Source organism: Copadichromis virginalis, linkage group LG23 (assembly GCF_057382275.1).
Source record: "Copadichromis virginalis isolate Kocher_CV1m ecotype Utaka linkage group LG23, C_Virginalis_male_GT1.1, whole genome shotgun sequence".
Lineage (NCBI taxonomy): Eukaryota > Metazoa > Chordata > Actinopteri > Cichliformes > Cichlidae > Copadichromis > Copadichromis virginalis.
The window spans coordinates 51,607,435-51,622,827 of record NC_140639.1 but is presented as its reverse complement, the minus strand read 5'-3'; the positions used below and the strand labels follow the sequence as shown (position 1 = coordinate 51,622,827).

At 40.6% G+C, this 15,393-nt stretch overlaps 1 protein-coding gene across 2 annotated transcripts in view; it reads right to left on the bottom strand.

The window, feature by feature from the left end:
• Positions 1 to 13,736, bottom strand: part of hecw2b (HECT, C2 and WW domain containing E3 ubiquitin protein ligase 2b) — a 73,827-nt gene extending 60,091 nt beyond the window's left edge. Inside the window, exons 1-4 of one of the 2 annotated variants that reach the window (XM_085449327.1) lie at positions 13,244 to 13,736; positions 7,580 to 8,099; positions 6,897 to 7,499; positions 589 to 696 (exon numbers count right to left, since the gene is read on the bottom strand). In XM_085449327.1, coding sequence (XP_085305453.1) covers positions 589 to 696; positions 6,897 to 7,278 — 490 coding nt within the window. In that variant the 5' untranslated portion in view covers positions 7,279 to 7,499; positions 7,580 to 8,099; positions 13,244 to 13,736. Of the gene's footprint in view, positions 1 to 588; positions 697 to 6,896; positions 8,100 to 13,243 lie in introns of both variants that reach the window. The other variant, XM_085449326.1, reaches the window with a different exon arrangement.
• Positions 13,737 to 15,393: the final 1,657 nt, after the last annotated feature.

Sequence of the window (15,393 nt, the reverse complement as noted above, 5' to 3'; positions counted from 1 at the left end):
GGAATTATATACTGTATGTTTAAATTTTGTATCAAGTTAAAATAAAATAATTATTTTTTTAAATACAAATAGAAATTTGATCATTTGAGACTGGAGTAAACCAGGTCTTTAAATCTGTCCCACATTACTAATTCAAGTTTATTTTGATGGTAAGAAAGACCAGTGAAAATTGAACCTTCAACAATTTGTGAGATATTCATATATAAACATCACCTCAAATTTCAATGTGCAACAAAATGGCCTGAAATGAATATCTATGTATCTTGAAACATATTTAATACATGAAGCTAAAATTTCACAGTAACCACGATATATGTTCAAACTTTGTTCCATAACATTTCATGCAAACCAGATGGAATCACCCACTGATATAACCTTGTTGTCCTTTGCATCTCCAACTCAGAAACGGAGACTGAGACTTTTAATGCACTTGTTCAAGCCCTGCACAGACCCCGGTGAAGCCTGGCCTCCACAGCATATCATTAGGTTTGTATCACCAAACTCAACAAAGCTATGCAGCATTAACGGGAAGTATGCATCGCATAAATACAGGATCATTTGTAATTAACAAGAACACAAGACACTCACGCTCCATAAAATAGGGTCCCGGCTCCAGTCTCCACACAATCTGTCCTCTCTGGGTGCCGTTCACACCGCGGTTCTTGGATTCCCACACATTGGCCACACAGTTCTCATCTGTGAAACATTTATATGTAAATATACATAAATATGTTTAAGTAAATATACATTTCTAAATGTGTTCTTTACCTCTGCACAGATGCTTACAGACATAGAAGGATGCCAACAGTTATTGATACAAGAAGAACACAAAACTAAGTTTTTAAACAGTGAAATTACAACTCACACAACTACACTTAATTTTCTATTTGTTTGTTTAATTGTTACATTATTTCAATATCTTACATTTTATGTATTTACCTTCTTATTCTTAAGATCTTTTGTACTTACATTTTTCCATATCATTGGTTTATTTTAAGTTTTTCTTCTTCATTGTCTGTCTGGTGTGTAACATTGTTGTTAATGCACAATTTGCACAGTTAAGCAGCATGATTCATTATTGAAGAATTAGGGGTGCAACGATATTCGTATCGATATTGAACCGTTCGATACAGTGCTTTCGGTTCGGTACGCATATGTATCGAACAATACAACATTTGTAATTTATTTTATCAATTTTCCTTCTGACGATGCTGTCTGTGTTGAGCGCTCAGTGAATCTGTGTTCGACTACTCCGCCTAGGCTGCACTGTCGAGCGCAGATCCACTGAGCGCTCAACACAGACAGCATAGTCAGAAGGAAGAGAGCAGGGCAAGCTAGCGAGACAGAAGTTAAGCTCTCCTTGCAACATGGACCTCCCCCACTCTCAGATCTGGCGTTTGGAATTATTTTGGTTTTCATGTGACGTATGACCCTGAAGGTAAGCGAGTCATGCACTAAAGTAAAACAGTATGTTGGATGTGCCATGCAATGCTCAATTACATTGGTGTGAACTAGTGTGTTAGCGCAGTTAGCTCGTTAACGTGTTGGCCGTCTAGCCCCATGCACGGGGCGATTGGCGGTAGCTCGTTAACGGAGATTTGCCGTGTTGTGGCGTTAAGGTCATTTCAACGAGATTAACCTGAAAGCACTAGTGGGAACACAACGAATATGACTGCACATTTACGCCGACATCATCCTAGTGCAAAGACAAAAACAACAAGCATGCTACTAACTTTAGCCGAGTCATTTAGACAGCTGTTAGCACATGATTCTCCTTATGCTGCTGAGAATATAGCCCAGAAGAAGCGGATAGTATAGCTTTTATTTTGGAAAGAGCCATTTCTCTGTAATAAACTCTCTTTTCCAAAGATGAGTGATTCCTCAATCAGATACAGGGCTTGCAATATCGCTAGCCCGACGTCCTGGGGCTAGTGATTTTTTCAGTCGGGCTACCAAAATCTATCTCTTCCCTGCCCGTCGGGCTATTGTAGGAAAAATATATGTCAATGCTTTTGCATTCTTTCAGAAATGTAGCTGGGTAATTATGTCATTGGCATCGGTGAGCCACTGTCAATATGTGACATATTGAAGTCGCGTTTGAATTTGCGCTTGTTTTTTTGCTTTCACTTTGCAATCGTGCGAACTGTGTATAGAGAGCGACAGCACTGATCTGTGAGTGATGATAATTTGTGCACCAATTCCTCTGACATCGTCTTATTAATCGTTAGCTTACTATGCAAACATGACAAGTGAAATCTCCCGCAGCTTAAACATGTGAGAGGTTGATCGCGCAGAGAATCGCTCAGCTTATGTGAGTGCGTGTGTAAAAGCAGCAGGATATATATTTTAGTTCTGCTGAGCCAAATAAGACAGGTCAGGGTGACGAAGTGACAGCCAAAGAAAAGCTTATCACAAAACGGAGAAGTTATGACAAATCAGACTATAAGGCAAAAAGAAAGTGCAGCTTTATGGTTTCATGGACAAAATAATTTCTGTGGCTGCAATATGATGAGCTAAATAACCAGGGCTGCACATAAGTGGTCCGCAGGTGCGCATTCGCTGTCAAAATAAAAAACACGCACAAGGGTTAGGGTTAAATTTAAAAACTGTACTTTTGAGTTAAAATATATATTTATAATTTTAATAAATGACAAATTAAAAATGCATGAACATTTTTTTGTATCGAAAAAATATCGAACCGTGACACCAAAGTATCAAACCGAACCGAACCGTGAATTTTGTGTATCGTTGCACCCCTATGAAGAATGTCATAAACGGTTTAAAGTGCCTTTATTATTAGATTTTTTTCAGTCTTCACTAAACGGTTCTCAAATTTAACTTAATATCTGAGTGTCTCTTAGCTTTCAACCAGTTGGTTAGTCCATTTTTTTCCTCACTAAGTTGACTAAGAAATTGGTTGCCCTGAACATCCATAATAGCCATTTATTTACAGGCAGCGCCTGCTAGTCCATATCTGATGATCCCCAGTTCAGTTCTGAATTGGCCTTTTCCTGCTCCTATTTTTAAGCATATTAAAGGACAAAATCAGCAGTGTCATCCAAACTGAGTTATGATCTGCACCCAGTTTTACTCACTTTACTTAAATTCACCATCTCATATTTGCTGGATGACGCACATTTGACGATGAAATTAGCCCACTATGGTTGGGCTAATTTCTGACGGAGATGAGACAGCATACAGGGTAGAGAATTTAAAACATAACTTATGGACTTGGCACAGACAGGTCCGCTCCCCTCTCATTATAAATGGAGAACGGCTGGCCTCTGCCACCCCTGAGGCTATTGCCAGTTCATCCTGTCTCAAGAAACCAGGACAATCACAGGCGACCCCTTGCACCTTGCCCACCACTTGACTCACTGCCCTCTGGTCGGCACCTCAGGTCAATGAGGTCCCACTCCAGCCTCAAAAACACCCCACCCACCAATCTGAGCCGTGGTCTGAGTAACCCTCAGGTCACTCACACACAGACTCTATACTCAGACCAGGTCCAATGCACTACTTTCAAGCACTTTGCAACCTGCCCTCTAATGTGTGCCTTCATCCTGCTTTGTATCCGTGCTGTCCTACTATTTACATTTTTATTCCATGCACATCGTACATGTACAATGACAATAAACGTCTATTCTATTCTAAGATGTGCAGACACACACATGGAGTAAAGAAGCAAAATGCACACTCACATGCAGGGGTGGTTAAACACAAGGCGAGGCATTTATTTTGGCCAGAGAGAATAATAGAAAACACAATAGAAAAAGATGGAACAAAAGCCAATAGTGGGAAATAACACTAGGAAAACAGTAATACTAAAGCTGGCAGACCCAAGGAGAAGATGACTGATGTTCTGAGAAGAGACAATACATACACAAGGAGGTGATTAGGAAAAGTGGAGACACATGGGAAAAGACACAGCAGAATGGAATTAAGCTAATGAGGCAGGAACAGGAAGCATAAACAATGAGATCCAGACTAAGACACAAACTTGACAAAGAAAATGTAAATGGACATGACTGACTTCACAAAGGTGATGCTGGGGAGAAGACTCTTAGATGAGACCAAGACCGACTGGACGCAAAAGGGAAGAAATCTTCCCGTTGTTTTCATGGCATCGCTGGAAAAAGGCTGAAGTTAACCTTGCAAACCACATTTTCGACATGGTGTATACGGGGTACAGTGGTCACTCAGCATTAGCATGATTTTATTTTTTCTAAGTAAACACACCTGTTTGACATTTGACCACTGTTAAAAATAAATGTATTCATATAGCACTTTTCACAGATAAATGTCACAAAGTCTTCACAATAAAACGAAAAAAACTCAGATTAATTAAAACATAAAACAACAAATGAATTGTTGTCTGTATAGAAGTGTCTTCAGCTGCTTTTTAAAAGAGTCAATGGAGTCTGTACAACTTAAAGACAACTGAAGAGAACTGTATAGCCTTGGTGCCTGAAAAGCCCAAACCTGGCGTGTTTTGAACCTTGTACCAACCAAGCATGAGGTTTCAACAGCTCAGAGTTTTACTGGGGAGCTTCACCACGTACAGCCCTAAAACTTAAAACTAAAATTTTAACATTTATCAGCAAACAATGAAGAGAAGCCGAAAGGCAATATGCAATCTCTTGTTAGGGCCAGTTAAAAGTCTTGTCGCAGCATCATGTCGCAGTCCAAAATCCAGAGTTGATTTGGAGAATCACTGAACTGTCAAATATGACGCCCAAATTTGAGACTCGACTGAACAGAAGAGCCGGAAAACCCACTGATATTCCAACTTACCCAAAAGGAATATAAAAGGAGCCCGATATCGACCGCCCACTTACCCCACGTCATAATAAGACACCGAAGAAGAAGGAAGCATCCAGGGTAGCAATTCTTGTTTCTGTTACACTGTCATCGACTTTAAACTGGTGTAATTTTGCAATTGAAACTATGATATATCCCATGATATTGATGGACAAAGTTGTAGAAAATAGTTCAACTAAGATAAATTACCTATCATTACAAAAGTACAGCAGACTGAATGCACAGTCTAAACAAACACTGTTACTGTAGAGCTGCAGAAGGAAGAATATTTCAAGAATCCAATAGAAATTCAGAACTTGTAACAGCTTGTAATAAAAAATGTAATTATGATAAAGATAAACAAAGATTAAGCAAGCTTTGAAAGTAAAGTATAAACAGTATTTATTATTTTTTTAAAGTGTTTTATGCAAATCTAAATGTGTTGTTCATATGTTTGAGCTTAAAAAATTTTTTAGTTTGAAATATATACTGGTCAAATAATCCGAATACCTTAATAATCCCTAAGTATATGTATGTATTATGTAAATAAATAAATATAGGAACACTTTGGAAAACACATCTGATCTCCATCCATCCATTCTCTTCCCTGTATCCTTATCCAGCTCACAGTAGGTGCATGAACCTATCCCAGCTACCACAGGGTGAGAGGCAGAGTACACCCTGAGAAATGTGCCAGCAACAAAAGAGTCCAACGTCTTGAAATGAAAAATGTACCCACAGAACGCCTGAAAAAGTAGTGAAAAAATAATGTGGCAGACTAGTCCATTTTTCAGAAATGGAACTGCAACAACCCAAAATGGCACTTTGTATGGCCACCACATGCTTTGATGCATGCCTGACAGCAGCAGAGCATGCTCCTAATCAGATGATGAATAGTGTCCAGGGGCATTTTTTCCCCAGGGTATCACTGACCTTCTAGACCAGGGATGTCAAACTCAAATACACAGTGGGCCAAAATTCAAAACTGGAACAAAGTCGCGGGCTAACATTAATATTTATTGAAATATATTTATTCCTCCAGATACAAGAATGAATCTTATGGACTCAAACATGTTTTGCTGAAAAACTGAATATGGAACAAGCAAAGCTTAATACTAAACAATATATATATTAGCTGTATAATACCAGTAGGCCAGCTCTAATAGTAATTTGGTATGGCTTCACGGGCCAAATGTAATTAGGCTGCGGGCCAAATTTGGCCCGCAGGCCAGAGTTTGACACCTATGGTCTAGACAGTGCGTTTCTGATCCGTTAGACATTTACACCAGTCGATCACTGGAGGTCGATTTGTAGGCTCTGCTACTGTTTATTCTGTTTCTTGCTGCACAAAGAAGCAGATACTGCTGAAATCTTACCAGCCACTTTAACCAGATTACCAGGTTTGGTCTTACTGGTTAAGAACAGATTACCGTACCAAGCTATGATACAAGACATTCAAACAGATTCAACAGGTATCACCTCCACTGTAACTGTAGGTTGTGGTCCTGAGTGTGATTACTGTGTTAGACTCATGAACCACACCACGAGTAAAACGAGCCAGAGTTACATTTAAAAGGGCCGAACACCAAAGGTTTGGAAACATCCTGAGAAACTTGGATCATTGTGCCAAAACCACAACACAGTCATCTGCTGTCCCATTTAAGAAAGCGAGCTATCTACATAGTCACAAAAATACAAAAAGAATTGTTAATAATTAGTAAAATTATATAAGTGTAATAAGTATAAAAGCAATAATAATAATAATAATACCTGTGCTAAAGTCATTAAAAGCTGTTGTAATTTTTCCCAACAGAACGGGGAGCATCTGATTAAAAATTAAGAAGCTTTTGTCTATTAAATCTTTCAAAAGTAATCCATGAAATCAATCTGGCATGTTGTCACAGTTACCAGCTACCTGTGCCAGAGAAACGCCCACCATCTTGTTCTGTACCTACGGGCCAGCTCTATGAGGTTACCTTGGATTGATACTAAGCTAACTTCAGCTTTGTTCTACTAGTTCACGAGTAACAAATAAGAGATTTATGCAGAGTAACTGCTGATAAAGTAGTAATTAAATTTGTTTTCCAGTTTCTCACCAATGTGGTATAAGCCGATCCAGTCAGTTGCATCCACTTCCTCCTTTATGTCCCAGGAGATCACCAGGTGGCTGTGACCCAGAGTCACCTGGTATGTAGAAGCTGTGAGCGATGACCGACTTTCTGAAGTCACCAGGTCTGTGTCACTATTGGCCCGCTGAAGCCCCAGTCCTGTTTCTGGCTGATTCCCTGATGACATTGTAGAGGAGGCCGAGGCCGAGGCTCCGATTGGTTCCTGCACTGACAAGCTGCAGACGCTGTCAGGCCCGATCGTGTAGGGTCGGGTATGTGGAGTGCGTCGACGCACCGCCAGCAGGTGTTCCCTGGCACTGCCACTAGGTGATGATGAGGATGATGAAGAGGCAGTGGCAGCTGTTGCCATGGTAACAGTAGAGAGAGGTGAAGGGAGGGGATGAGAAGTTAGGGGGTTAGGTGATTAGCTAGTGGTGCTGGTAGTGGTGAGTGTGGGATGTAAAGGTGGAGATGGTGATGATGATGATGGTGGTGGTGGTGGTGGGGGGGGGGGGGTGACTATGGACAGGGGCGAGGGGGAAGGACAGCAGATGCAACAGAAAGGCGAACGGTGGTGACAAAACAAATGGACTGAAAAAAGAAAACAAATAAGGAAGTGGAAACGATGAAATCAGAGTATGAATAGCAAGAGATAAGACCAGCGACCTTACAGGAGAAAAGAGACGAAGAGGTGGAGGCAACTCTTCATCAGAACTGAATATTTGGAGCAGTGCAACTGCAGTATAAAGTAAAGGGAACTGCTTGGATCATATTTCCACTGAAAGAAATCTTCTGCTCGGTGGCAACATTTAGGACAAGGCACTTGAGAGTTCGCAGTTTCCACAAGCTATCATTGAGAAGAACGTAAAGTGTTGGTGGCTGAAGCTTCTGTAAGCAGTCGTTTATATCCTGTCATGTGACACCAGTCCATTTTAACACACACTTAAGTGCCAACAGTACAGCAGCCTCTTGCTTAAGAATTAGTTTGCTTGAAAGGTTGAAAGGTTGAAAGTCATCCAGCCACACATTATAAAAAGAGAACCATGGAGGTGGGACAGGGGCAAAACAGACGCAGGAGGAAGGATAAAGACGAAGCCAAGATGCTGCCACTTGTATGTCCAGGTAGGAGGAAGTGACGGGGGTGGTCCTACAATCCACAAGGACTGTCAGGGATGAAAGGAGGCTGGAAACCTAAAGGAGAGAAAAAGAAGCAGCTGATTAAACAGGAAGAAAACAGGAGTGAATTATCTTTTGTCATAATCTTTTGTGTGCTTAACAGTGGCTGATGTCACCTGAGACGACTGTCTGGATAATAATCCGTCAGTTTAAAATCATTTAAACGTTACTAGAGCCACTTGCAACACATGCAGAGCTTTGATAACAACAAACATGCAGCAATTAGCACAAATGTAACGTCTAAGGGTGCTTAGCGATCAGGGGCGGGGGGGTCATTTCACCATACACTGGCTGTGACCAGTCGCTCCCTGCAAGATTTCAGACAGAGGAGGTAAAGGAATTATAAGAAGAGTCGTCCAAGAGCCAAGGAACACTTGTGGAGAGCTACAGAAGGAGCTGGAATCAGCAGGTACATGTTTACAAGAAAACTATAATTAATGCACTCTTACAAATAACTTAATGAACATCTGCTGTTTGATTTCTTTGGATGTGATTGGATGAGTTATTACTGACGTGTGGTGAGAGTTTAATTTCAATAGTACCTTTGAGAAATACATCTACTTAAAAAAAGTGGTGACATATTCAGTACTTATTATTATCTACATGATACATTAATGGGAAGAAAAGCCGAAAACCATCCTGACACTGGCAAAGGCATCAACTACAGGCCACCACTACAGCATCATCTGCCCCTAAATTAAGGAAAATATAAATTATATATGAAGCAGCTGGAAGTGCTTTCAGCCTGCAGGTAAAATAAGTATTGTGTTGTGGTGTAATTTTCTGGCAGCAGGGACATCACAGTTAAATTATTAACTCTAAATTATTAAAAACTGTGTTTATCTTGAAGAGTTTCTGGTTAACCCAAAGTTAATAGCTAATTTTTTATAAATCTGGAGCAAGTGTGTAGAAAAAGAGCCGAGCTCTTCGACAGCACCAGTCACAGGGACGCTACATAAATAGCTGCAGCATGATTAGAGAACAATAGAGGGGCCAAAGGGAACAGCTTCCTGTTCCCAGCACACCCACCACATTCCTCCATGCCACTTTGTGTCTGTTTGTTTTTCCATGCATTGCTCTGCTCGAGCTTAGAAGCACAACAAAGTGACTGAGTGTGACAGACTCCAATTATTTAATTAACTGTCTGCACATAATTGAGACAACACTATCAATCTGAGAGATGTCAGGACAAACTAGAAATGCAGACAACAAATGCTTTTGTCTGAAGCAGTGCACTGATTGCTTTGCTTTTTTAAGTCATATAGCAGCTGCAGCACTGTATCCAGGACACAATGGCAACTTAACGTACCCTTCCAATAATTAAAAGAGATGCAAATAAAGTCTAGAAAGATGCATTCTGGACACATACGTACATGTTTACATTGACACTGAAATGCATTTGAAATAATTCAAATGTAACTCATATTGTACACAAACAGGCCGGATTTGTAGTTCAGATTCTGTAAACTTACCTAAACAACAACATTGTCCAGCCATAAATATTGCCAGTGTAAATTTGGCTATTATAGGATTTGCTCCTATATGAATGAAATTGTCCAAAATGTCTTGATATGTTGAAGGATTAAAACTTTTAACTAAAAACAGCCCCACACCATAATCCCCCCTCCACCAAACTTCACACTTGGCACAGTGGGGTCAGACCAGTACGTTTCTCCTGGTGACCACGAAACCCAGACTCCTCCATCAGACTGCCAGATGGGAAAAGTGTGATCCGTCACTCCACTGCTCTAGAGTATAGTGGCGGCATGTTTACACCACTGCATCCAACGCTTGCATTGCACTTGATGATGTAATGCTTGGATGCAGCTGCTTGGTCATGAGGCTCTCTACACACTGTTATTGAGCTAAAGCTCCAGAGCTCTATAGCATGCATGTCACTTGCATTTGCCACTAAAACAGACCTGGAGTAAAACATATTAAGCCCAAGCAGCCCATAGTTCTCTCTGAATATGCTATCATCCTTCAGTGTGGAGTCTGTCTACTCACAAATGCCAGGAAACAAAGAGGCAGAGCTGCCACAGAGATGCTGAGCATCCACTAGCATCCAAAACAGAAGCGCTTGTTACTGTAATCAAAATCCTTTACTTGGAAAAAGCAGGTGGGAGTTCTTAATTAAACCAGCTTTTCGAAAACTTAAATATGAAGAAAAGTTACTTTGAAGCTCCTCCCATCCACTGCAATTCATGTTACACAGTGAAAAGTCTACAGTAACACTACAGACGTTAAATTAAACCATACGTACGCCGATGAACTATTAACTTAGTGTGACATAATGTTTAAAATGGGCATCTTTTCTGTCATAGTGATACCTGCAGTAACCAGGTCTGCTTGACCATCTATATTTCAAGGCTTTAGTAACATTGTTTTGTGGAGTTATAGAAGTATAAATATATAAAAATTACATTTGAGTTGTGTTAATGTTTTAAAATATAAAAATTAAATCCCACACCGTCCCAACATGCCCGTAAAAATATACATGGGAGAGTAAAACGCCACTGACCTGGTGCTGTTAGGCAGGACAATAAATTATTAACATTTAAACCTAATGTTGCATCAAAGCACAGCGTGTTTTCTTTCTTGTTGCCACCACAGTAAAGGCTTAGAGCCACACATACTCATTCAAAAACACACAGGCGCGCACACACACACACAAAAAGCATATACCCATGAACATACACCCACTTTATCTCATCCAGGAGCCACAACACTCTCAGAACTGCTTCTGGCTCCTCAGTATTTAAGGAAGCATTTCATGAAGAGTAAAGGCTATTTTATTTTATGCTTTAGTTTAAATGATATGTAAAACTTATTTTATTTGACATTAATGTGTTTGTGAATATTTGTTTTTGCATTTAGGGAAATGATTTCTACAAAAAAAATCTAATTTTTAATCAAAGGAAGGGTTTTTGCTTTTTTGGCAGATATTGTATCCTGTTAAACTGTTACAACACTTGAATTCTAAACTGGAACCAATGAGCAGTTATATTTTAAAAGACATGTAGGGCTAACCCTTTTGAATATTCACTGTTACTTGCTTAGGACGTATTTCTTATGTGATTACTTGACAGAGTAATAAACAGAAAACTCGCTAAAATAACCAACAGCTGCAACATAATACAAGATTTGAACTGCAGCCAGTTTGATTGGCTGGATGTTGATGTAACTGGAAATAAAAACTACTCACAGTTTTGATATTACCCACAGACTAGAATCAGCCGTTTACTGAGGTTTGTGTTTAAAATCAAAAAAGCAAGTTAGAAAAGACAGTCAGGAATTTAATTCAAGTAACAACAGGGCAGGATGTCCTGCAAAGGAAGTGGTATCAAGTATCAAGTCAATAGCCCCAGCTGTCCAAGGTAGGCTTAGTACACCACAGAACAGTGCTGCCAGTTTGCTAGTGAAAAAGTCACACATTCACCCAAGGAGAGAAAAACAAGTTGCCACTCAACCTACAAACCTACAGACCCTTGGTTTATACTACAGTTTACTGTATACAGATTACACAGTCAGGCTCAGACCCTGAGTAGACGAGTGGACACGGTGAACAAATCAGAACTGCAGTGCACATTCAGGTCAACCTCAGAATAAGCCCTGATCCCCTGCTGAGTTTGTAAATGTGTACACAAAGTCATTCTCTCTCTTTAGGACAATTTCATTTTAATGACAGAGTCAAGAAAGGAAATCATTGCATAAAAGTTATAAACTGATCTGCAAGTCACTGAGTGACCTAAGTGATGGTGAAGCACACCTGTCGACAGATTCAGTTTCATCTATTTCAACTTCTCCAAAACCACAACAAGACCAAACAGCTGTGTCAGGGACAAGCTTCTATTCAATTCACTTTTATTTATATAGCGCCAAATCACAACAAAAGTCGCCTCAAGGCGCTTCATAGATACAGAGAAAAACCCAACAATCATATGACCCCCTGTGAGCAGCACTTTGGCGACAGTGGGAAGGAAAAACTCCCTTTTAACAGGAAGAAACCTCCGGCAGAACCAGGCTCAGGGAGGGGCGGGGCCATCTGCTGTGATTGGTTGGGGTTCTAGACATGCACAAGGCTAAAACAAACTACAAGACCACCAGCAAAACATTTGGTGAGGTGGTGATCACTGTTTTTTTAGGATTATTAGAAAATGTTAGAAATATAAAATGACCATCAATCTCCAGACCATCGTTGGGTCTGGAATGATCATGAGAAATGTGCAACTTCAACGCAAAACTACACTGAAGGAGCTTGTTGATGATCTAACGGAAGCTGGGTCTCCAGTCACCAAGAACACTGCTGGTAACACACTTTGCTGTAACAGACTGCAGCACCTGCGAGGGCCCTGCTCAAGAAGGTACATGTACAGACCCATTTAAAGTTTGCCAGTTAACCTTTAAATGATTCAGAGGTTTGGGACAAAGTGCTGTGGTCAGATGAAATCGGGCGCTTTGGCATCAACTGTGTTTGGAGGCAAAGAAATACTGAGTATGACCCAAAGAACAACATCCCCACCATCAAGCATGGAGGTGGAACCATTATGTTCTGGGGCTGTTTTCCTGCTAAGGGGACAGGATGGCTTCACTGTCCCATGTACTGTAAAGTACGAGAACTTCCAAAACAGTAAGAACAGTGAAGCGATGGGTCTCCAGCATGACGATGACAAGAGTCAAAGTGGAAAGACAATATGTGGAGGGGCTAAAGCTTTGAGGTGCTGAGCAGCAGCCCATAAGCCCAAAGGATTTAGTTTCTGTAGAGACAAGTGGACCAAAACCTGTCTGCATATGTGCAAGAACGTCGTTATTGCAGAGAATGGTTCTGATAACAGGTTTAACTCTTTGCTCCTGCAGCTTTTCCTCCTGACAGCAATAAATGAAGCTGATACTCGAGGCTAAAGCGTGTGCTGTGTGTGCTGTGGCTAATTACAGATTTATTTGTTGCTGCTGCTACAAATGGATCAAAGAATGACTTCATCCGCTCACAATAGCAAGCTCGTCAGAGTCAGGCTGTTGCCTAAAGAAAATGGGATCATGCAGCGTTAACGGGAACAAAAACAACAGTTAAACCCAGCTGTTGAGGTTCTTCTCATAAACGCATACTCTGTTGTGCTACAAGAAGTGTGTTATTGCATATATAGAGGCGCCTTCCGTACCTTTGCTTTGAAAAACAAAAACAACCCGTCGTTTACACGCTGAGCGGCGAAAACACGTCGCGCACTGAAGGACAACAGGCCTCCTCACGGCCCTGACACAACAGATCCCTCATCAGCGGAATCCGCCGTCCAGAACCAGGCGCAACCCCGCCGCCTGCTCGTAACCCAACAAGGGAAGCAGCACCTCTTAAAACGTTTGCTTCTTACGGCTCCCGTTTATAAATCATGGTCCAACCTCGTTCTGTCTGCTGCTCGGCGAGGTTTCCGATTTAAAAGATCGACTTTGCCCGGACCGCTTCAAATCCCATCTCCTCGTTTCCTCGCATCCCTGCTCTTCATCCTTAGTTGGTACAGACGCCAACTACGCTGCGTGATCGAAAACAAACAGTACTCCGAACATGGAGCTGTGCTCCTGCTCAGGAACTTTTGTTTGTAACCAAACCAGTTCTTCCTGTGGGGAACCATGCAGCCCGTTCAGCGTCGAAATCACTGATTTGACTGACACCTCCCACCTCCATCCCCTCCTTACGCCAAACGTGCCAAACATGAGGGTCGGGGACCTTCAGGGGTCGCTTAGAAGTATTTCAATTACAGGAGGAGAATTACTGTGTTAATCACAGAATTCAGTATGCTGTTTATATTTTTTTAAATGAAAAGTTGAGAATGTGAAAAGCATTGATATGAGGGGGGCAAGGTCTGAATTAATAAAGAATAACTGCTTGAAGAAGGAAAATATACTAACAAAGGCTGAAACAAAAGCAAAAACATTCATGCCGTAGCAGCGCTATAGCTCGTAACCATGTAACAGGTAAATGTGTGCCTGAAGAGTAGCGACAGCACCCGGTCAGGATGACACTGTCACATTTCAAAAGCTATTTTTTTAAAAGAAAAAAAAAAGCATAAAGATGTCTTTTGCTAAGCTATGTTGCTGTATAGCTACAGCAGGGGTGTCAAACTCAAATACACAGTGGGCCAAAATTCAAAACTGGATCAAAGTCGCGGGCTAACATTAATATTCATTGAAAAAAAACTTCCTCTAAATATAACAAGGAATCTTTTCTTATGGACTCAAACAAGTTTTGCTGAAAAACTGAGTATGGAACAAGCAAAGCTTAATAAATGTATATATAACTTAATATTGCACACATGCAAAATCAAAGTTCCAATTAAATAACACATCAGTGGAATTCATTTCTTAAATAAAAACTGTATTTGCAGCCTTCTGAATTAAATTGTATCATTTTATCATTTGTCAAATTTTCATCATATTCTCCCACCTGCTCCTTTTTTTATTCTTTTAGCCATTTTGGGATCGGTAGCATGGCAGTATTTGCATGGTTGCTATGACTATAGTCAACAGAGGAGAGGGAGCTAATAAGTCCTGTCGTGACTGACAGGCCAAAACACCAACAGAGCATTCTAGGAATTGTAGTATTAGCAGTACATGACCTGTATAATAATGGCAGGCCAGCTCTAATAGCAATTTTGTATGGCTTCGTGGGCCAAATGTAATTAGGCTGCGGGCCAAATTTGGCCCGCGGGCCAGAGTTTGACACCTATGAGCTACAGCTAACTGCCACATCTAGCATAGCAACATATACAACACTGAAAGTGAAGTTGCTGAGGTTAATATTTTTCCTTCTTCCAGTTACTACTCAAGCCGTGCATTGTTGGCTTTGGGACCTCAGCTACATGTTTCTCCCAAGCTGGAAAGCACCACAGTAAAGTGCTTCCATTCACGACCAGTTTATACGTATCACCTAGTAAGGACATTTGTGTTTGATCGATTTGTTGTAACAGTGGTTCTTATTAAGAATTATAACAATAAATCAATAAATGCAATAAATTGATAAATCTGAAAGCCTTTTTTTGTTTTTGTGGGTTTTTTTTATTTTTGTCCACCTTTAAATAGTGTGACATTTGTAAAGAAATATGTGGGTTGTGCCCATGAAAAACCTTAAAAATCTTCTCTGCCAATGCCAAACACCTTTCTGCTTTTATCTTCTATTAACTCCTGTCTGCAGTCCTGACCTGAACCCCACTGAATACTTGCAGGATCAGCTTAGGCCACAGGTGTCGAACTCCAGATGCATTACTAATGGTTTTCATCACACTTATTTGTGTTCAAAGTCTCCTTTCTCATAAGTTTG